The sequence below is a fragment of the Necator americanus genome, chromosome III (genome assembly GCF_031761385.1).
Source record: "Necator americanus strain Aroian chromosome III, whole genome shotgun sequence".
Classification (NCBI taxonomy): Eukaryota; Metazoa; Nematoda; class Chromadorea; order Rhabditida; family Ancylostomatidae; genus Necator; species Necator americanus.
The window spans coordinates 29,302,603-29,327,556 of NC_087373.1; the positions used below are offsets into that span (position 1 = coordinate 29,302,603).

At 38.4% G+C, this 24,954-nt stretch overlaps 1 protein-coding gene across 1 annotated transcript; it reads left to right on the forward strand.

Annotated features, from left to right (window-relative positions):
- Positions 1–4,573: 4,573 nt before the first annotated feature.
- Positions 4,574–13,548, forward strand: RB195_011324 (uncharacterized protein; the record flags this gene model as incomplete). Its single annotated transcript, XM_064192683.1, has 3 exons — positions 4,574–4,712; positions 8,412–8,443; positions 13,456–13,548. The coding sequence occupies 3 exons, from the start codon at positions 4,574–4,576 to the stop codon at positions 13,546–13,548; spliced, it is 264 nt and encodes an 87-aa protein (XP_064050266.1).
- Positions 13,549–24,954: the final 11,406 nt, after the last annotated feature.

The following is a 24,954-nucleotide window of genomic DNA, read 5'->3' on the forward strand; positions in this document are numbered from 1 at the left end:
AATGCTGCACTTCTCTGAGCGCTCATGTTTTGTGCGCTGCAGCCATGTCCGTGTGAATCACAGCTTGGCTGACGAACAACTTTCATTTGATCAGTTCCTGAAGTTCATACTATTATTCACATTGTTTATTCTATTTATTCGTATTTATTTTACTTTATGTATCTGTTTTTTAATGCTATTACTTGGTTAATTTATTTTCGTTTTCTTGTAGTTTCCGTAAAAATATCAGAAATGATTTAAGTTACGACAACTTAACTACTCCTAAAAATCTATAGAAATTATTCGAAAAGAAAAAAAATAATTCCTTGCGATTACTCCTTTTTCTAAATAAATAATAATAAATGCCAATGCACAGACAATAATCCATGGAAAGTGAGAGAACTCTCGAGAAACTCGTGGATGTCCAGAGGTAAGGAACATTTTTGTCTATGAACGAAGAAATTATTCTCGTTTTGAGGTCGGTATGGACGTCGGTGCCCTAAAAGTCCAGTTGCAATATACGATTTCTTTAACTTTAACAAATATAAAGTTTATAGGGGCAGGTGTGGCACAGTCAGTTAGAGATCCGTTGCTGCCACACCGTCGAGGGTTCGAAACCGCCCTAGTGCAAACCAAGCTTTTCATCCCTCCGGGGTCGATAAGTTGGTACCAGACTTGTCTGGGAGGATAAAAACACTGACTTGATCATCGGCTGGCCCCCGCAAGTCATTGTATAGGCCAACACGCGTTCCAAAACCTCAACGATTACGAATTTCTGTAAAACGCGTTGGCGCATCCCAAGTGGATTGATACGCCAGTGACTTTATCTTTTTTTTTACTTTTTGACAAATATAGACTAGTATTCATAGAACTTCTTAACAACGATACTGTTATTTGTGAAAAAAAAACGACGAAAGTCATTTCACGACCAGGGAAGAAGATCGCGCTAATAGCGCTCGGTTTAATAATGATTTGGTCGGAGGAGAACAGGTTCTCGGCGCGTTCCAACCAGTCGGATAACGTATGTAGCTGTAGTGAAACAAGAAACACACCTCTAGATACGTAACGTAGGTCATTTCATGGATTTTCGAGTTATTTGAAACTTTGGACTAGATATTCTGAGTTAATCATTTCAGAGAAGGACTTGAGGATGGATATTCATTTATTATTTTATTTATTATTTACATGTTATATTATTATATCAAGTTTACTCTATTATTCTAATTTATTTGTTTTTTTTTTATTCATTCTCATTCATTTAAGTGAACAGTAAAGGATAAACTATCCGTGTTAATCAATCCGCTTAGGATGCGTCACCAAGTTTACGTCAATTCAGTTTTGAGGTTTACGAATGAGTGACTGACCTATTTATTATTATTTATTTATTAGTATTCACGAATGTGTAACTATGACTTGTGGAGGCTAACCAATGTGTTAAGTCAGTGTTTCTATCCTCACAGACAAGACTGGTACCGATCCATCGACTCAGGAAGGATGAAAGGCTCGGTTGGCATTAGAGCGGAATCGAACCTCCGATCGATCATGCTGCAACCACAGCGGAACCTCTTACCGACTGCGCTACATCAACCCTTTCATTTATTTATAAATCATTTAATAATAAACAACTAATAGTCCGCTAATAAATAATCATTTATAAGTAAATGATTATTTATTAGCGGATTATTAGTTGTGTTTTATCGCTCCGGTCAAAGCATCTTTAAACATAATGCAGCACGATGGGTCTCACCACGAAGACATTTACTGTAGACCCGCCGATATCACATTAAATTGCAAAACAGTGGAGGTAAATTTTTAGCCGAACCGTGAACCAAATCCGTTTCAAAACAAACGACATAGTAGTAATGAGGTGAAAAACAAAGTTCTATGAGCGAAAAAAATTAGAAATCGAGCGATGGAGATGGAATTACAGAAAAAAAAGTCTGTGATAGTTGTAAAATTTAAATGAATTGTTTAGGTGGCATCTTATTAAATTTGATAGGAAAATGAAAGCAGAGATCGTGCCAGGAAATAAAATAAGCCAATGATAGCAAAAGACAATGCCTCAACCAGACCCTTCTTGAAAAGGATAAGTGAAGGAATTTAAGTTTAAAAAAAGAAAAGAAAAACCTAACGCTTGACTCCAAAGAGATCTAAAATGACGTTTTTCTTTGCTAATGGTTGTGAGTTTCGCGCTACGCGGGAAAAAAAAGTCGTAACCATGGTTTTCATTTCGACAAAATGAAGGCGGGCACCAGTTCTCGTAAAAATCTAGGACCCAGGATATGTTACGACTAAGATGGACGTATCCGATTTTCTTTTCCTTTCTTTTTAATCGATTTGCGAGTAATAACCATCAGGTGCGACCTACAGTGACCAAAGTGTCGCATCGCCCGAAAAGTCTCACCAATCAATTATCGATTGGTGTTTCTACTTAAGCACTTCCACTTGTGAAGAAAGTGTTATCTTGGTCTGGTGGTTTTTAGGGATGGTGAAGCGCAGGTGGTAAGGGTTTGGTTGCGACAGCACTATTGATGGTTCGAAACCGTTTAATGGCAACCAAGTCTTCTGTACGGAAAGGGTCGGTAAATTCGTACCAGACTTGGAGGACAAAAACACTGACTTGATACATTCACTAGCACCCACGGGTTACTGTACGGGCCAGACACAAAAAAACTGAAGCAGTGAATACAGCGGATTCGATACTGTACCTTAGTCTTCTTCGATTCAGGAATCGTCACATTCATGGATGACTCATAGGCGGATCGGAACCGATAAAACACATGATCACGCTGTGTAAAGGTCTTTAGTTCCTTAGATACGTTGCACTTTCTCAGCAAGATCGAATAATCCTGACTTTGCAAAGAAATTTCAACCACCACCCAATGCTGTAGATCTCAAGTAGAGAACTCATAGAAATATTTCTTATTTTCACCGCGCTAATCCCTTTATGCACTCTTCGACGTCCAGAAAACTTGACGGGAAGGAGAGAATCAAAGATTAGTCAAGTCAAGAAGAATCATAGGCATCACCCCACGAATCTGAGGTGGTACGGATTTCAGGTGGAGTATTCGTATACGAGATAGTAGAGTATGGAGAGGGAGTGATTCCGTCCATTTCTTCCTAATTGCCGTAAAAAACGGCCCGGAAGATACGCCTTCAGACGTTCTGGCGCACTATTTTCTACAAGGAGTTCGACTGGAGCGCGCCAGCCTTGTGCCGCGTCTTCCGGACCGTTTTTTACGGCAAGTAGGAAGAAATGGACGGAATCACCCTCCTCTCCATAGTCTCCCATCCCGTATACGAATACTCCACCTGAAATCTGCACCACCTCAAATTCGTGGGCTGATCCCTTTAAGCAACTCCTTGCAAAAACGAAAACAACAACAAAGAACCCGCAGTGGATAACAGTTGTTCATGGCCTGATCAATTGAAAGTTCTGGAATTAAGGAAAAAAACCAGTCGTAAACATCAGAATTAATGCAGAACATTAATATCCAATTGGAAAACATTAATTTCAAATGTTTAATGTATTTCCAAAATATGTTGAAGAGGCATCCATAAGAAAACCGAGATTTTTTTCCGAAAAGCTCCTTCACAAGAAAGTGATCCTATTTTCAGTAGCCATCGCTGCTTATACATAAGTTCACATTTTCGAAACTATCGATGTCCGACCCTTAGGATTTTTCGGATGGTCGGATGATCGAGTGTTCAGTGAACAACCAATTTAGCACCTTCACGTTTTCAGTTGCTCATGGTTTCACTAGACCTAACAAAGTTATACTCAGATAAACAAATGATGAGATCAACAACGGGATTGAAAAGTGGTCTTTGAGGCGAAGAAAAGACCCTGAAATGAAGACGACAAACTTCCTGAACGCTGCTATCCCCGTGCACTAAACATCGTGTTCAACATTTTCTTACATTTTCCAAGACACTTCGCCAAAACTTGAAATCGTTCAAGGTTTTCCTATTTCCAAAACTTTAAACAACACTGATAATTACCTAAGTCAGTGACAGAGAAAAACCTCATGGCACTGCCTTAAAATTTCTTGTATATGTATAGTATATAACTTTGTTTGAACGAAATGGGAAACAAATCTTTGCAGCAGTCAATCGAAGCAAAGTTTATGGAATTGTCACGCGACGACACGAATTTTGGGATCCTGAAAATATCGAAGGCAGGATGGGGAATGACGGTAGAAGAGAACGGAGCAAGGTTATGTGATGCTGAAGCGTTATCAACCTGTGTGGATGGACTAGAAATATTTCCATTCTTGGCGAATATTTGTAAACTACGCCAATATTTATTTTCAAAAAAAGTTTTTTCTTTCACTACTGAAAAGGATCTCCTCAAATCTCGACATTAAGGGATCAAATTTCTGAAGGAGAGTCCAGATGACTAAATCGCTGTCTGCTGGCTTGCTTGCACTACTTCAAAGAGTTGTAGAAGCTCCGGAAATGGAAGGAATATCAAGACAAACTTTTCCATAACAGAGAATTGTGATTGTAGCGAATGTGTAGGTCACGAAACGCATGAAACGAGAACTCAAACACAGTAACGTCACATTCGAAACGCGTACAACTATTTTTAGCGATGAAAAAGGAAGTGGAAAGGAGCGAGTTCCTCGCCGATCCGTCTGTCGGTCTCCATCGTGCAGTGCGCTCGCTCGCTCGCTCGCTCGCCCCATCATCTCAAAGCGTCGCTTTCGATTTGACGCTGTCAGAGGGGAAGCGTGGGAAAACATAAGACATATAAAGCACACACACACACACACACACATTCGGCTGCAGACACACACACACATGGACACACATACGCACATACACACATACACACATACATACATACATACACAGGAAATTGCAACATTTGTACGCTGGAAATTAGGCCGAGAGAAGAAGAGAGAGCGAAGGATCCACGAAAGAAAAAAAACGAAGCGGTTCCTGGCCACAGTGCAGGAATCGTTGCAGAAAAATGAGAGAACACATAGGAAATTCGGAGTTGTTCGCCAACTTTCGCGCATATTTCAATGATGAACTCGATAGTAAATATTGAGGAAAACATATAAATAAAATACTCGAAATCAGTGGAGTTTTATTCTTCATACTAATTTTATATCATTATTTTTTTTCAGTTTTTTTTTCTACTTTTAAAATTTAGTCCTGCTTATTTTGAACTTTATATCCTGAATCTATTTATTTACTTAAAAACAAAGAAAACGAAGACTTCCTATTTTTCCGCAATGTATTTGGATAAATAAGCTCAATAATCAAATAGGCATTAAAATTTTTTAAAAAAAATTAGAAACTAGAAAAAAATATAAAATAAGAAAAAAAAGACATTCTTGGGATGCTTCTGCTTAATTTATGAAAGAATCGTAGAGACTAAAAACCCCATTTCCTGCAAAATATCCAGAATCTTTTCCTGTCCTCGCATCAATGATCAGCGGAACGTTTCTGACTACGAGGAAAAAAAAACAGTGTGATAGTTGCGAAGGAAATAAAAAGGGCTAAGAACTGCAGCAGCTACGTAACTCGTCTGTCCAGAAGAAAAAACTCGTCTAGGATTCTCCGTACGATGGCGACTTACATGCACAGCAAAATATGACTGTTCATATTCGTTGATGTGATTCACAATATCACAAGATTTGCCGGAGCTGAACAAAAATCCCATAAAAAAAGGACTTTTTTTAAGCTGTATGTAGAACAGAGAGTTAAGGATGGGAAACGATTCAGTGAACAGGAAAAAAAAGATAAGTGAGCAAAATAGAATATCACAAAAATACCTGTCTAGAGTTCCAGGCGAAGATATAGTTTACCCAAAAAAAAGGAAAAAAAGTTCCAAAAAAGCCAAAGTGTTTTTCTAAAGAGTGCAGAATAGATTCTCTATGTCGTATTCTCTTCTATAAATTCTCTATTCTCTATGTAGTAGCTTGAAAATCATATTAATTAGTTTATTCTAAATGCTGACATTTATTTATTGATTTGAGACCCAACACAGCGCTCCATTTACAAATAAAATTAGCATAGGATGCAATAAACAGAAAGCACATATCGTATGACTTTTGAATAGGTTTGAAATGACTTTCTGGCTTGACGAATTTTCTTAAGAGTTACAGAGATTTTTTTAGAGATTTTTTTCTGGAAATTATTCCTAGAACCCTCTTTGAGAAACAAAAAAGAGATGTTTTTCGAGGGATCCATTGCTGCCTCATTGCTATCCGCCACTGAATCAGCGGGAATAGCGGAGGAAAAACTCATAAGCCCAAGTGGGAGAAATCCCTTACTTATTGGTACAATTGCAGTCATCACAAAATTCTTTCCGTATTTTCTTTCTATCCACATCGTTCACTATTCACTCGTTATTATTCAAATTATTCTGGATTCACAAGGTTTCATGGATCAACCCCAGTGAGTGGAATAGAAATCCTCTCAGCGTTAGGAGAAAATCTTCGTGGCATCACTTAACGACGAAACACAACATCATTACATATAAACGTAAATAACAACGTAAATATTTTGATTCCCTCTTAATAAAAATAACGTCACCTTCGGAATGATCGATTTTCAGAGAACTTCAGCAAAATAACTAATAGGAACTAAACTATATGGAGCTCTCCTGAGCTGTGCCAGGAGGGTGTTAATCAATTTCATTGGCTTACTCTTTTAACACAGGATTTCCTTCAAAGTCTAAAATATTAATTTTCTTTGAAAAAATTGCTTTCCTTTTACTTATGTATTCCGGGACCACTTAGGTCATTTCCCACGAATCCTTTAGAATCCGCTTTCAACGCTGTCGGTGACCACTAGCAAATTTTGAAAGATATGCCCTCCCCCTCCTCACCTCACGTTTCACTCGGTTTCGATTAGGGCGCTGTCCTTCTTCTTATTTATATATTTAAGAAGATTCAATGCTGGTATTTTTTTCGAAGACACCATCCTGAATAAGTTAGGATAACGCCGTTATATTAACTAACAATTGTGAGAGGAGTTTTTCGTTTACCCTCGTTGATGCAGAACTGATCCACGTACATATCATTTTAGCAGGCAATAATAAGTAGAACAGGGCGAGAACTGGTCGTCAACAACGCAGTGTTGCGTGAAAAATGTGCACACTGTCTCATGCATTCCATATGTCGTAAGAACCACGACATCAAGCAAAACCGAAATAAGCGGCAAAGAAGAAAAAGTATACAATAATGTAGATATTCTTGTACTAAATACTTCTAGAAAGTTTAGTGTGTGAAAAGCGAAGGAGACGAGAGAATCGCGTCGTATCTAATGTTATTAACGAGAGCAACGGAAATTAACATTCTACAGTAATGACCATTATGAATTCTTAGTCGAATCAGATAGATTTTAATGGTTTCTCCGAAAAAAAAATATTTCAAGGCCAAAATCGAACGTGCAAAAAGAGGAAAATTATAGGTAAATAGGGTAAGATTGTTTTTGTTAGATTTTGTTAGATTTACTGAAGGGTTCAAGAAGAGGCGCGTGAGGAAAAAAAAAGGTTTTTCTCTCCTTACGCGAAAGTTGTAAATTAAATAAATGTTAAAGTGTTAATTAAATGTTAATGTTAATTAAGTAAATCAAATGCAAACACATTTTTTATTACCATACAGAATGTTTATCCTCATCTTAGCGCAATTTACGGTGATGCAGTACGCTGAATATCCAACCTCTGGACGAAGATTCTCAAGGATCACTGGCACGGACCCCATTGGAATGATTCGGGAGTATTGCAAGTATTGTTACTAGAGAGAAATTTCGCCGGACAGTTCGCAAAAATGTTCACGAAAGTGCAGTAGGCGATATCAGGAGGAAGGAATAAAGCAGAAATCATCGTGTGGTATCTTACCGTATCCGCCACTACCGTATTTATTTCACAGTAGCCGAGACTGGCAACACCTCTTCGTTTATCCTAGGATCAAATCATCAGAGTCGGAATGAAATGAAAATAAATCAATGAGCGCTAGCCATTCTAGGCCGCTACCGTGAACCAAGTTCTGAATAAAAATTCTGAATTTTTTTATTAGATAGATTTCTAAAATTGGCGGTTATTTTTTTTTCCCGAAGCAGCTGTTCGAATCAAATGTTGTTTGGAAGGATATTCATGGAATTGAAATATAGTAAAGACATAGCTGCTTGCAGGTACAAAGACAGATCAAGAATTCGTGATCTCCTCCCTGCGTTCCATTGGCGTGTGCACGCTCACTGGGAAATCGCACTGGGACCCGCCCAAGCCCACTAGTTAATATGCGTGCAATTAGTGAAAAATATAAATGTAATTAGGGAAAAACGTCTAGTCATGAAAAAAACATGCATTCTTCATCTGCACTCTCGACCGCTTACGCCGTATTGCAACATAAATCAAGTCGTTTTCACCGGATTGTATATCGTACGCGCTCAAACCCCCTTAACAACATTTCAAGGGCTAATTCCGGTTAACAAGAAGGAGAACACGGTGAATTCTCGGAAAGCTCGGAATTACCACTAGGATAAACAGCGGACGTATGAGAACCGACACAGACAATCGAGGCAAAAGTACAAAAAGGGTTCACCAGTGCAGACGTACGCGACGACGAGTACACCACACATCTAATGCGACATTCGGTCGTCGTTAAAAGAAAAGAAAGCTAAAGGGCGATGAACGCACCAGTCTAGCCGGTAAAAGAGGGTCAAATTACATATTTTCGCCGAGGATGAATGGTTTTGAATGGCTGTGGCTAGGGAAATCTCTGAAATCTGGACAATTTCCTTTACCGGGGAAACACACGGATTTCGAGGAAATGCTTAACTTCATCAGGAATTTCACAAATGTTTCTTTAAAAAATAATTTAACTATTGAAAAAGCAGAAATAAAAAATAAAATAAAAGCGAGAAAAAAAAGAAAATAAGAAACAAAAAGTAAAAAAAATAAAACAGAAATAAAAGCGTACAATAATAAAAGTAATAAAAACTGTAGAAATAAAATACTACTACTGCTAAAATGCTGAGTAAAGTACTAATCTGTTAGTGTTCTGTGCTGAATATAGTCCAAAAAAAAGCGGCGTTTTTTTGTCACTTCAACTCCATTTTATTGTAAGACTCCCAAGTGTGTAAATAAATAAATAAATATGCTCAGCTATTCATCACTTCTTAGAAAACATCGATAGTACTAGGCTGACTACTTCATAGTTCCTTAATCACACGCTGAAGATCATCTGTCGATGTATCCATGATTAATATCTACCACACTGTTCTAGCTTTTTAGAGGTAACAATTCCCTGTGACCAAATGCAGAGGAGCTGAAAGTGTGAGAACAGCTCAACGGCGAATTCGAGGTAGGTGAAAGAATTGAGCAGTTTTGACTCCAGGTAGTGATGCTCCGAGGTCTGATGAAAAGGGTGGATGGGGGACCGTCTCCGAACCCATGGGTTCCAGTTGGTGGCGAGTTCCCGAAGCGACGTACGCGCGGTCGCAATCAATGCTAACAGATGATTCTCCTCTGCTGTTCCTGGGATTCGCACAGAACAGGTGATAGGAGCTGCTGCCAGAAAACCAGACAGTCCACGTCAAAAGTCTAGACGAGGCAGCTTTGCAAGTCCGTCTTCTGTCTCACGAAAAAAAGCGACAGCGACCGAAACGTGTCACAGTTCACCTTCTCTACGACAGCGAACGTCCGCACCTCGTTTCGGCCACTTCCTGCCAATTTGAGACCCCGGAGTCCCTGAGACGTTCCTCCAACCATCCTACTCTCCACACATCGCCACTTCTTACCATTTACCACTTCTTCAAGGCCTTTAAGCATTTTGTGAAGCGTTCACTGACCTCGAATCCGTGGCTGTGTTGTTCTTTGAGTGTCAGCCCCCAGTTTCTGGTCCCAGAGAATTCTAACTCCCAGGAAGATGAAACATTGCGGTTTATTGAAATGTATGAAGTGAGAAGAAAGAAATAAGAATAGATATTTAGCAGAATTTCATTACTTTATTTCTTAATTTATATGTTCTATAATTATACCGTGCTTATTTTATTAATTTATTTTCATTTTCGGGCGGGTGTGGCGCAGTCGGTTAGAGGTCCGTTGCTGCCACACGGTCGAGGGTTCGAAAACGCCCTAGTGCAAACCAAGCCTTTCATCCCTCCGGGGTCGATAAATTGGCACCAGACTTGTCTGGGAGGATAAAAACACTGACTTGATCATCGGCTAGCCCCCGCAAGTCATTGTATAGGCCAACACGCGTTCCAAAACCTCAATGATTACGAATTCCAGTAAAACGCGTTGGCGCATCCCGAGTGGATTGATACGCCAGTGACTTTATCCTTTAATATCCTTTAATAAAAGTCAAAGTGACTTTGACGTTTATTTTCATTTTCATTTAGTTAAATAAAGGAAAATGGTGATTTGTATGGCGTTAATGAGTCCGCTTGGGATGCGCTCCCACGCTCACTTCAACTCAGAATCGTTTGAGGTTCACGAACGTGTAACTGGCCTATATAATGACTTGCTGAGGACTGGCCGATGTTTCAAGTCAGTCTTTTTATCTTGCCAAAGAAGTCTGGTACCAATTTTTCGACCTCGGCGGGATGGAAGGTTTGGTTTGCGCTAAGGCGGATTTGAACCTGCAATTGATCGTACAGACAGCGAAACCTACTACCGACTGCGCTACAACCCCTACCCCTGCGGTAGATGCTCATGGCGAATAGATCGACGGATGATCGTCAATTTGAGAATTAGAAACTCTCGAATTGTAAAGAGTATACGTTTGTAAGAAGAAAAAGTAGCAAACCCAATAGAATTGGAAGATATCTCTTCAGTTGCAGTCACTGAATACCATTGTTTCATTTGCCAGCTAATCACCACTTTTTCATTTTTCTTTAGAGCTTAATTACGTCATTTTCATTTTCGTGATCGAGAAGCGTCCGCACCCGGTTTTCTTGCTGCTTTTCCACTGTCGCTGTCAATTTTTGCGCATGCATCCACACGAGCGATGACGATAATGTGATAGTCATAGCGATCGGGGTACGCGCGTGTGTGTGTGTGTGTTCGCGCGAGTGCAGTTTCAACGCGCACGCGGTTTTTTTCATCGTTCTGAAAGGGCGACGACTACGTCGCTCGAAAAGCGACACTCTGAACAATGGGTATTCATGTAATAGCTGATCTAGGGTCTTCTGGCTATAACTAAGCAGTTACGGATCACCTTGAGTTATTGTCCTTAAACCTTAAAGCTACGGAAAAATCAATGAATCCAGCATATTTTCCTTCATCAAACAATTAATCGAAAGTGTAGTTGCCATTTTGTTGTTTTTTCTCTTTTTTTGCAAGAAAGTCATCTAGAACTTAGAGGCTGGAAAATAAAAAAAGAAAAGTATGACAAACAAATATGGATTAGACATGGCTAAACCCCATCCGGTCCTAATCGTATTCATAGGTTTATAAATTTGTAACGACATGCTTTTTTTTGCAGATCAATACGGGACGAGGATTCAGTTATGTGGCGCGAACACGAAAGGAAACAAAACATGGATTGACAAAGGGGCGGTCGGTGTCGTCGGCATCAAAGAACCTTCCGTTCCTGAAATGTCTGAGCGCTATGAATGGACTCAACACCGCGTTCCATGAAATAATCATATTCTTCCATTATTACCGTGCTAATATTGGACTTATTTTACTGGCTATGAATAGAAAATTGAAAACGCAGGTTCTCGGAAAGAAAGCATAGCGAGATTTCTGAGGGTTTCTTGTTCAGAAACGCTATCGCGAGGAGCCCAGCAGTAAAAATGCGAGCGCGTAGTCACGTCAAGCTTCTCCCTATCGAAAAAAAAACAAGGATTTGTGTTGTGAATGAGAAAAAATAGAGAGGTAAAAGAAGCTGAGAAATCGTTCAATTCTAGAGATGTAGTTCGCTAGTGCGCTTTAAACTCCATATATGGAATTTAATTAAGAGTTTAGATAAGAAAAAGAAGAGGAAAAAAGGTGAAGCGGTTTTAAACGCTTGTTCCTTGAAGTGGGATTATCGCACCACTACTAATTTATACACATATTTCATATTCTTTTAAGTGACAGAAAATAATCACAAGAAAATCAGAATTTCTAGAAAAAAACATTGAAAAAAAATTGTAAAAACCCTAGTTCCTGCTCTCTGTGAAAATATCTTCCCGCTGAACGAAATTCATTGAGTGTTTCTCAGTGTAGATGGAAAATGTTCCAAATTTTGGAGAATTAAAGGCGCGATTGTGAAAATTGTCTGCTTCTTCTGGAATGACTCAATAATGCGAAGCTGAAGGAGAAAGAAAAAAGAAAACGAAAAACACACGTGCTGCTAACACCAAGAGTGCGCGCTTTCACTCTCTCGTTAGAAAAAACGAAGGAAAAGAAAAGAAAGGAAAAGATAACGAAGTAGAGATAAAGAGAATATAATTTCTAAACATTCGAGCAGTTACTAACAACAGCACCATTGGGGTAGATCAATGAACGTGTATATGCCTTTTCATTCACAAATAGACGATGTCCACAAATTCGGTTCGAATGAAAAGCAACGAACGAAGGGGAACGTTAACAAAAATGTTAGGCACGATATAGGCACGTAGGCGGTGGTGAAAGATTCGTGTAGGATTGACGACAACAACAAAAGGACAACCTATATCGGACCGCCTTCTCAAAAACAATTTCTCCATTTTAAAATGAGATGAACTAGAGAATTTGAAATGTGTCCACGTATGTATGTATGTATGTATGTATGTATGTGTGTATGTGATGTGATGTGATGAAGAATTTTCGATCAATGCCGCTGCCTGATTCAAAAGGGGACCGTGCGATGATAGAGCTGCTGCTATGTGTGTTGGCCGCTGGCTGGTTGCACCACCACCACCGCCGCCGCCACCGTCACCGCCGCCACCGGCGGCGCCACTGCCAAGCAATGCTTCCCTCACGTCACGTCGAGAACGTTCTTCCGAAGTAGCACGTAGAATACCTTGGTCATAGGGATCGATTGATCGACGATCAACTCGTTACAGATAACGTTCTTCCGAAACACTACGTTCCTTGTTTTGGTCACAAGGGATCGATCAGCTGTCCTCGTAATGGTTTGAGCGTGAACGCGCACGCACGTGAGCACTGGCTGATGTGGTCATGGGCACAGCCGATTGTTTACCGAATGTGATGTGATGGTAATCCGAAAAAAAAACGCATTCACTCAAGATGTCGCTAATTGAGATGAGCTTAGTACAGCGTTTTTGTTTTTCATCAACTATAGTTTTATCGATTAACATTTGTTCAAGAGGAAAAAGCCTCGAGTATTCGGGGTTCGGTTGTTCGAATTGTTCAAAAGCCAGCAAGAATCAGTCGAATATTTCTTAAACGACGAAAAATCCCGACTATTCAGCAGCAAAGTATTCAAAAATAAGGATCTTAAAATCAATGTGTGTTAGAAAGCAGGAGCATGACCAGAGAAAATATAGAATGTTGAAAATATTGAGCTGCACATTTTATCTCAGGGAAATATTGACTTCCAAAGATCACGAAAATATGGATTTCCATCTGTGGAGGCAAAAGAGAAGAGAAAGCGAGAGAAATTATCATCCAAATGAGGAGAAAAAAAAACAGAGCGTTTCCGAAGCTCTACGCAGGCTACAGTGGTTTTAATTGATTGACCTACTTTGAGATTTCCTAAATTCTTTCCCAGATTTCCTTTCAATTAACCACGGAACTTTCCCAGACGAGATAGGTCATGAGACCAGAAACTTCAGAAACCAGAGCACAAAGACAAAAAAAAAACGATAAAAATCTTGAAATTTAAAATAATTCATGAAACATTGAAGAAATATTATATGATTTCTTCATTTATGAGCCAAAATATTTCCGAAGCATTTGCTGTGAACACTCATCATCTTTTGCTCTCTGAAACTGCAATTTTGAATCTTCATGGACAGATCCTGAAACTATATTTTGTCCCAAAATTTTCTCTCTACTAAAAAAAACCTTTCAACAAAAATATATTTCCTAAGAAATCAAAGTTATAACGCAAAAGAAAAATGTTTTTAGTATATATACAGGGGCAGGTGTGAACAGGGTGAAGCGTGGAGTTGGGCGAAGACCCTCCTGAAAACGACCCTCCACAGAATACCCTCCAGAAAACGACCTCTACAAATCGATCTCCCTAATATAGCAGCTCATAGCAATGAAAATTTAGTTAAAATAAGCAGAATTAAAGGAACAAAAAATGAGAGTTAAAGAAACGCTTAATAATGGATTAAAAACAATATAATATAGTAAATATTATTAAATACCACTATAATGGATATTAATATAAAGTGCTGCGAGTAAGAACAGCAAAGAAAACATTGCAAAACCGTTTTCACACCATTTCCTACTACTTCCTGACAATTTTGCTTGCCGATGACGAAAAAGAACGGTTGAGAACTCGATTCCCGACGGAATTTTTCCATTTTTTTTTTCAAAAAAGAAAAACAACTAATACCGAGGCAGAATTCTGAAAGCATTTCTTCACTATTTGTTTGCTTCCTACACGCAATTTTACTCATTGACAGTGATTACAGACAATGAATAGTTCAATCCCCGCTGGTTTCTTGATTTTTGCAAAACGGGAAAAAAATTACTGAGAAAAACATGTCACTGGCAGTTTTTTTTTGAAATTCTGTTTAGAGCACTGCACATCGCATATAGATGTTATTCAAAGGTCAATTTAGCGATTAGAACCAGGTCCTGATTGGAAATTACTGCTGTACTTACTACTGATCGGATTTTAGTAGCTTGAAATAAATATAAACAACGGAAAACTAGAAAAGACGCGAGGGAAGGCAAAGGTGACTGCTTTCTGCGAAGGAAGATTTGTGCTGTAAAATGGTTAACATATCCTCTACAGCAACCCGCTGATTTTTTTGCAAGCGTGTTGAGAAAAAGTTGGGAAATTTAGCATTTTTCTCAACTTTTTCTCAACTAACTTTGAGAAAACGAAAACTATCTTAAAGCAAGTAAAAACGAATTACGATAACAAAATCTTGCTCTACAGCAGCTTCAAACAGAATTAGTCTTTATAAACTACGAGCTGAGTTGTTGGAGTTTGTTTGAAGTCATACAGATTTTGACGCCTTGCCGAAAATCTGAGATCTCGCACTTTTTCCCTTGCGAGATTACGGCGGCGCGGTTGAAAAGTTCGATGGCATATCTTGAAAGGGCGAAAATCAAGTAAAACACTTAGCAGCAAATTTTTGTCTCGGTAGGTCTCTCAAAAGCTAGTTTAGAAAACTCGAAAATTTGAGGGAAAAATTCGGAGTTTTTCTCAACTAGGTTTCAAAAAAAACTAGGAAAGCTAGAAGCACAAAACTTCATAGGAATATAGAACAAATCTGTCCACACAGCCACGAAGTCGATAATGAGTGAATTATCGCATGAAATTCACTTCGAGCGTCCATATTCTCTCTTGGAAAAAGACTCGTGGAGCCTACTTTGAGCTAATTTTATCCCTAACTGCACCTGCAGATGTCTTTTTTTCCGCTCAGTAACAGCATCCAAGCTGCTTTTTAAACTAATAAATGAATAATAAAAAATTTTTCCTACAGTTTCTTAAACTTCGACACGAAGATACTTCTAGCTAGTTCCATTTCTTGTAAGTAAAATTAATAATACAGAAATTCGTCATCGTCGGATGAGAGATGTACTCCTTTAAAGGCATCACCCCACGAATCTGAGGTGGTGCAGATTTCAGGTGGAGTATTCGTATACGGGATGGGAGACTACGGAGAGTAAGGTGATTCCGTCGATTTTTTTTAAAAAACGGCTCGGAAGATGGCGCCGCACAAGACTGGCGCGCTCCAATCGAACCTCTTGTACAAATGGTGCGCCAAAACGAATGAAGCCGTATCTTCCAGGCCGTTTTTTACGGCAATTAGGAAGAAATGGACGGAATCACCCTCCTCTCCGTAGTCTCCCATCCCGTATACGAATACTCCACCGGAAATCTACACCACCTCAGATTCGTGGGGTGATGCCTTTAACTCTCGTACACTAAATGCAAAAATCCCACTTTTGCCAGGGATTGACTTTTGTCAGGGACTCTTGTCAGGGATCTCTGACTGCTCCAATAAAAACAACGACACATCACATTGCGCCTTCAAATACTGGTGATATACAAAGTGTTTTTCCTTAGAGTAAGTAATACACTTTATTGGTTGTAATGAAGGAGTTCCGAAGCAATAATCGAGCAATGAAAGAAATGAAGTTTGTTTAGCACGGCCTCTTAGAACTCAATACGAAGATACAGCTCTGGCTAGTTCCATTTCTTGAAGTAAATTAATAATACAGAAATTTGTAATGCTTAGATTTGATGGTTATGACAGCACGTTGACATTTTAAGATAACGGTGATTTTTTTCTTTAGCTAAATGCAATTAAAACACTTTACAACTTCTATTATATAATTTATGCTGTGCTATACTCAATTCGTTATTTGATGGTTTGTCCTCAAATCGGCTACTGACTGCAGATATCAGATATTCACTCGTTTTGATTCCTTCTCTCATAGTTAATATTTTCTTTTTTTTTTTGGGAAAATTCGTTTGACCAACTCACTTTAAAGCAGGATCGCAAGGGTTTGCTTAGAGCGCATTGTATAATTTACACTCTTTTTCTCGTCTTCGCACCCATGACCCCTCATATTTATCCTAATTTCTATGTATTTTTTTAAAAATATTTTCTGAAGCTAGACACAGACCAATAGGTGTAGAATTATGCGAGCAAGATCTTTTAAAAAATTACGTCACGCCATCTATTTTTTTTCGCATTCCCTAATATGAGTTTATATGAAATCGACAATACCCTCATTTCTCTTTTTCGTCATTTCTCCTTGCTCTCCTCATTTTTTCTCCTCTTCTGACAAGCTGACAAGACCCCCTCCTGCTCTGACACCCCTTTTACAACCCCCCTCCCCCCTCCCCCCGCGCTTCTGTTGAAAAATTCTCAACGCACGCTTGACCGTGGGTGTGAATGATAAATGTCACCGCACGGAAAAAAAGTTGTTGAACGTTTCTTCTCTGCGTCGTCGACGCTCAGTTCTCTGGATTTTGATAAGATTTATAATAATAAACCTATTTTTCAATTGTTCAGTTTCAGATCCAGAAAAGTTTTTTTCGTTAGTGGGAGAATACTTTGGAGTTTTGACCTACGTACTCTCAGAGTGGGTCTTATTCCTCGATTGCTAATATTTGCCCATCAAATGACGATGTGTTTAAACCGATGGCGCCTTGACAGCTTCCGTTCTTTCGAAAGCTATCGCAAGGTTTATTCCAAATACACAATCACTCTTTCTTAAGGACATCACAGGATTCTCCTCGAAGCCTTTCGACGTTAATTTTTTACACATACCTTAAGATCAGGAGACTTCTAACAAATTCTGATTATTTTTTCTTATGTTTGGTTGTTACTACGGATGGTTAAATATAGGAGTCTGTAGTTTCAAGTATTTCCCCATCCAAAAATGTCATAAAAATGTCAAAATAAAGGAATGAACACCTCAGGAACTCATTTTTTCCAGAGATCTTTGAAGTTCGCAAAAAAAAAAATCCCGAAACACAACCACAGTTTTTAAGAGATTTTTTCACAATTTCTTTAGGAACTCATTTTTTGAAAGGTTTTTGAAGAAAAAAATTAGCTTTAAAATTCAGCTAGTTATTTAATAGGTTTTAAGGTTTTTTTTTTCTCCTAAATCTAGCACGAGAAAGAGTGAATTCGGCAGCTATGTACTAACTAATCAATCACGTGTTTTGTTCGCTTCACATTACCCAGAAGTAATTAAATGAATTCCATGGAAAGATTAACTAGTGTGCGAATAACCTGAATGAGAATCTATCCCGTGAGGTGAATATCCAATTAATCGCAAAAAATTATACTCCCACAAAATTAAAGGCATCACCTCACGAATCTGAGGTGGTACGGATTTCAGGTGGAGTATTCGTATACGGGATTGTAGATTATGGGGAGTAGGGTGATTCCGTCCATTTCTTCCTGATTCCCGTAAAAAACGGCACGGAAGATACGGCTTCGAGCGTCCTGGCGCACTATTTTCTACAACGAGTTCGATTGGAGCGCGCCAGTCTTGTGCCGCATCTTTTGGGCCGTTTTTTACGGCAATTAGGAAGAAATGGACGGAATAATCCCTTCTCCTTAATCTCCCATCCCGTATACGAATACTCCACCTGAAATCCGTACCACCTCAGATTGGTACGAGTATTCGGATCAACTTCCCAAAATTGCTCCAGCAGAAGCTTCAAGACAGAAATATTCAACTATACACTAGAAATAATCTTCCTGTACAACATTTTACCTGCACTTTCATGAATTTCCCGTTAAAATATTCAAAATTATATACAAATATAGGTTAATACAAGAATTATATCAAGGTCAATAAGGATTAAGATGTGGATTAAAAGGTTAATACAAGATTTTCATTCAAGTCCTTTAAAAATTAGGAAGCGTCTTTTTTCTCCGTACAGCTCGCTTTTTTCATTTATATGGTGTTTCTGACGAGTTCCGAGGAAATAATCTCGGAGTGAGCCGGAGAACTGAAACAGCTCCTGTGTGCTCTGAACTCGCTTCGAACGTTACATTAATCTCGAACCCGATTCAATTCGTTAAACACAAATCGATTTATCAACGGGAATATTCGTTCTCCAGCACATTTTTCTTTATTATCAAATCTATTCGTCAACTGTTATGTCAATAGGATGAAACCAGAGAATGTTCTCCATATATGTACAAATAAAACAGCACCGAAATGAAAAATCTCTGTTCTATTACGGGAAAATTTAAGCGCAAACCTATTACTTTGTGTATAACTGGTTTTAAGACAAATAGTTGAACGCTAACGATGATGACGTGAAAACTTTACACCCAAATGTCAATACTGATCGAAAGTCTAGAAATGAGTTCTTGTATCATCTAAAATGTGAAAATCCGATCTCAGAATGGAGCGGCAAAAAAAAATCCAAGAAAAACCATAAATACATTAAATAATCAAGTACATATTCTGATTCCAATCAAAAGACCGCTTATATCTGCTTTGTCAAATAAAAAAACATTAAAGTATGATAAAGATTTTTGGTTCCAGTGATGTGAACATATTCATGGAAAAGTCATCTCAACTTCCTTACAGGAATCGCACACGAAAAAATAGTGTTGAAAAAATTGCAATGCCAAAAGCTAGGGCGGATCTATACTGCATTTCTGGAAACACATAGCAAACCTCTCGCATATGATGCGTCTGCGTAAGCGCAAAGCAGAAGAGATGCGACTCAGAAACGTTACAGAATAGATTTTTCAAAGACTAGTCATTGACACTATTAACTAAAAATCTATTATAGTAATTTTAGATCCAGATATTCGTTTTTGGTGCTGATACACCGAAATACATATCTTACAAACGATGATAAATATTAATGACATAGTCGGCGCCAAATATGTTCAATCGGAAGAACGCAACGCGTCTGCCGCATCGCACGCATTCTCTCTGTTCTATACATTCTTTCTTTCCCTCTTTTGCTTCAGTTGAAAGTTATCTAGTCTAGTCAGTCGAAAACATAGGAAGTTGTGTAGAAAAATTGGAATAAAGCGAGATAGAGCTGATAATTTTAACTCTGATAATAAATTGATTCCTTATTCCAATATATTTAATTTGTGCGAGCAAATCGAGTAGTAGTAATAAATTAGCAATTTTAGCACGGCTTGGCCAAAAGTCGTGGAAAAATAACGCTTGCCACTTTTTATTTTTCAAGGATATGTAAAAAAAGGCATGTCCTTTAAAAAATAACAAGTGTTAACTGCAAAAGTACACGATCCAAACAAATTGCGCACTTCTGCAAGTTCATGGATGCGTTGCATAGCTGCCAGTTTTTTTTTCAGCTCTGGCCATGTTGGCGAAAAAAAAAATTAGAAACTATGCCCTTGCACTTTAACCGGACGCTCTTGTTCTTGTTGAATTGATTCGTGGTGAGAGGTGTTAAGAGGTGCTTTTTTTTCCTCTCTTTCATTCTTGACCACGTTACTCCAAAAAGTGCTGATAGAACATTTTTAGTGGGACAAACAAACGTTTCGTTATGTCGATCAGTCCGGAATCCAATTTTTTCAGATTCCGAAGAGGGTGAGTATCCTAAAATGTCTACAGATGAATTTTGTATCAACTTCATCTAGACTTAACTAAAGGGAAAAACTAATACATTAACTTATTTAGGTATATATGGAACTAACTCATAACTTGGTAATTACGGGGATAAATTTCCCTGCGAAACTAAAAAAGGAGAGGTTGTATTTCAAAACATAATAAATGATCGGAAGAAGAAGGTGAGAAGGTTTCGACCAAATGGAATCCGAAGTAAAAGGTGAATAATACAGCGTTTTAATTTCCACAAATGATGTTTTGGAGACAACTTTACCATGTTGCGAGAAATCTCTTCTATATAAGGTTTTGTTTTATTTTTCATTTTTGTTCTTTATTTTGAGTTCTTTTTTTCTCTAAAAGAAAACCGCTAACAATTCAATTTGGAGTCAGAGTCCACCAAAAAAATCGTAATAGCGATTTGGTAAATCCCAAATTTTTGCAATATGCTGGTTCTTATCATATACATAAAATACCTAAAGCATTCAAAATTTTCTCTTCAAATTTCTTGATTTTCTTTTTTCTTCCAGGCAGTCTGTTCGAGATCCACACTACGCCTTCGTTTATCGGCTACACTGTTATCTCTCCAAAATTTGGGCTTTTACAGTGGATACTTCCAGGGGCCTTAAAATACATATGTAAGTAGATTCAAGCTTCCAGAAAATTCTGCATAAATCTCAAAGAAAGAATGAAGAATGAGACAGTAGAACCCTGGTTTAAAACGCAAAAAAACCTATGCTTGAGATGCTAAAAAGCTACCTGATCCTATAAAATACGGCACTTTAAAAATTCTAGAATGCTACATGCGTTGCAAAACGGAGAGGGGTGCGTGAAAAACATGTGGATAGCAGTCGAGAAAAATAAAGCCGATCAAAGACCGTATGCAGAAGGCGAGAATCGCTGAAGAAATCGTTTCGGGAACGCGGCCGGACAACAGCACGAGCACGATATCAAGAGAGAATGAATGCCAAGCGAATGACACACACACGCACACATAGCACCTAATATAAATCATTTGCTCATTGAACGACGAACGTTGACGTTGACGCTGGGCGATTCTTCACGGGAAGGATTGATCATTTTTCGTGAAGTTCTTGTTCGAGTGCGGTTCAAAATCCCCTATTCTCCATGCGCTCGTAACTAACACAAAAATCTACTAGTGAATTTCTATGAGAAAGTGCATCAGAACGCGCTACGCCTATCACAAACGTCATTTGCTCAGACACACACACACACGCGTCCAGGAAAAAAGTGCTAGTTGTCAGGGAACTCAAGTGTGTATGTCCTGGCTGTGTGTGTGTGTGTCTCTGTGTGTGGGAGCCACATTGGAAATCGATCACGTTCTAATGTCAACTTTTTTCCCACCTCTCCGAACACACAACACGATCTATGCTCGTTCTATGCACGACGTCACGAAAATACACGCTTAACCATCGAATCTACTCCTCGAAACAAGCAATGGAAGTCCATTAGATATACGGTATCCTGAATATAATGGAACACTATCAACGAGCTTGGAGAAATAAATCGCCAAGTACATAGCTTTTTCCGCTAGTAATTATTAAGGGAAATCTTCGTATTTTGTAAACGCTGACCAAAAACAACGTTCAGGAAAAAGAGTCTGGGATAAGGAAAATCACCGCAAAAAAATTGAAAAACACTTCAGAAAAAATTGTGAACAAATTAAAACTAAAACTAACTAATTAATGCATTACATTACACATTCCACTTTACACATTACACATTACATTACATTATTACATTAATATTTTTATTTATTACCCAATACTATTTCTTACAACGTTTTTATTTTATTTTTTTCTATTTTTCTATTTTTTGATTTTTGTAGTTTTGTGTTCTATTTTATTTTAATATTAGTCTAATATAATGTAATAATTACTGTTAATTGCATTTTTATTAATATTATTAGTTAAATTATTATTAGTTAATTAGTTCAAATTAAACTTTTTTAAGGGAATTTTCTAGAGTAACCAACAGATTTTCTGCTCACTTTTTCATTTTGTTAGGACTTTTTCAACATTTTTGCTTCCAACGTTACACAGATACTTCTTTGTTAAAAGAAGATTGAATAAATTATTTTTCCTCGAAAAATTCTGTGAACTGATTAAAATGTGCTTCGAGAAAATTCTCCACAATTTTCAGAATTTTCGTGGTTGTTTTTTTAGCTTAAAATTAATCGTTTTCATTCGTCGTTTATTTTTAGGGCCATCCCCTTCACCGAAGACGCTCCGCCTCTTTTTCGTCACATTTGAGAAGTAGTTCTACGATTGCCAGCACTTTTCACCCACGTATGCGACAAATACTATCACAGAAGACTTGCGGCGGCTTAATGCATGGAATTATTAACAATAAAGCTACTAGGTGACACCCCCTCCTACTCGCAAATGAAAAAACAAATTCCGTAGGTGGAACATGACATGATGAACGAGGGAAGTGCAGAATTTTACTGCCTCGCCACATAGTATATTTTACGATGGGCAACTAGCCAAACGTATCACGAGGACGTAGCGGGGCAAACAAGGAAGAAAGCAAATAAGGAACGAACACGATGTCGGAGCGAGTGGATTTTGACGAAACAAAGTGTTGAAAATGTGGAAACGATCCTCTTATGTGGGATTTTTAGCTATTTTAGAAGCGAATATCTGGGAAAGGGCAGGTGTGGCACAGTCAGTTAGAGGACCGTTGTAGGCACACGGCCGAGGGTTCGAGGCCGCCCTCGTGCAAACCAAGCCTTTCATCCCTCCGGGGTCGATAAATTGGTACCAGACTCGTTTGGGTGGATAAAAACACTGACTTGATCATCGGCTGGCTCTCGCAAGTCATTGTGTTGGCCAATACGCGTTCCAAAACCTCAACGATTACGAATTCCAGTGAAACTCATTGGCGCATCTCGAGTGGATTGATACGCCAGCGACTTTTTATATGGGAAAAAACGACGCACAAATGTTTTTCCCACAAGTTATCCATGTATTTTTTGTATTTTCTTATTTGCTTGTTCTTGTTTATTTCAACCTGTTTTACCTGAAGTTTTGACTTGATCTGATCATTGTCGCCCTGGAGCAGATCTTTATAGGATCATTATAATTTCCGATAAAAATAAAGCGGAAATATTTTGTGGAATAGGAAAAAATTGTCCTTGCTATTATTATTATAAAGCCTTTCATCTTCTTCTTCGAGCAAACTATAGAGTTCCTGTCATTCGAATCCCTAATGGAAGACTGGATTTTTATAACACTATTTCTCATTTAATTTTGAAATGAAATCCTCGAAATTTGGTGTCACTTACGCACGTTGATCCAACTAACCTCGTGGGACAAAATGTTCGAAGAATGGCACAATGTTGTTTATAGATCGAATATGAAATTTATGACAGCTACAACTAAATATAATTGCTTCGTGCACATAACTTGCAGTCCTAAATAGACCAATCCGTTTACGACCAGCATAAGGGAAAAAAGGCGAAAGTGATTTGTTGGTAATTAGCAGAGAGCCAATTCGATACTACGATGACTGTATTGGTACGGTTGAGAAAAAAAGAAAGCTCTGATTGAAAAATTGTTGTCTGATCGGTGTACGATTATTTATGCATCTATTTATTTGAAAAAGAAAACACATAAGTGTGACATAAAAAAAAACAAGAAGGAACAGAGGTTGCCGAATTTTTGTAGAGTAAAGATGACCCATATTATACATATTAGCACATATACATATTAGCATATTGTGTGATGGATTAAAAGATTGTACTACTGCCACAGAAGGTGAAAAATCCTTACAAAAGAGCCCAAAACACTACAGTAGAACTACGGTTACCAGGGTTTACGTGACCAACTTAAATGCATCACCCCACGAATCTGGGGTGGTGCGGGTTTCAGGTGGGTTATGCTTATATGGGGTCGTAGATTGTGGGGAAGACGGTGATTCCGTTCATTTCTTCCTAATTGCCGCGAAAAAAACAGGCCGGCAGATGCGGCCTCGAGCATTCCGGGGCGCTATTTTCTACAACGAGCCCGATTGGAGCGTGCCAGCCTTGTGCACGCGCCGCATCTTCCAGGCCGTTTTTTTTAAGGTAATTAGGAAGAAATGGACAGAATCACCCTCTTCTCCATAATCTACGGCCCCGCATAGGCATAATCCACCTGAAACCCGCACCACGCCAAATTCGTGGGGTGACGCCTTCAATCCACAACGTACGAGTCCGTAAGAAAGCCAGTGCAAACGAGTGGGAGGAAATGATGCGGTTATTTCAATCGATACTATACACTTCAACACTAGCCAGCCTGAGTGCAATCTTAGACTAATTGTGCAAATCCACCAAACACGTTGAGTTCCGAAGTCGATGGTAAATGATGGTTTTGAACGTTTTTTTTTTCTGGGCTCTTCACAGCTTCTTCGCTATATTAAGGTCAAAAGATTAAAAAAAGATTAGCTGACAGGAAGTCTTAATCCACAAAAAGATGATTCATCCATATGTACAAATCACCTCGTTTTTTACTTTTATTTTTTGTTTATTTTTATTTATTCTTATCCTTATTATTCTTCCATTCATTTTTTGTCTATATTTATATATTAGAACTGCTTTGTTCTAAAGGTGCTTTTGCTCTAAATTACTTCAGCTCAGAATCGTTTGCGGTTCTTATGAATACGTCTGCTGACTACATAGTAACGAGTTATTATGTAAGAGGTAAGAGGTTCAGACGATGTCGTAAGTTAATGGTTTTTTTCCTCCGAGATAAATCTGTTTCCAATTTGTAGACTGCGAGAGAACCGGAGAGTGTTGGTTGGCTTGGTGCGGTTTCGAACTGTCGAAT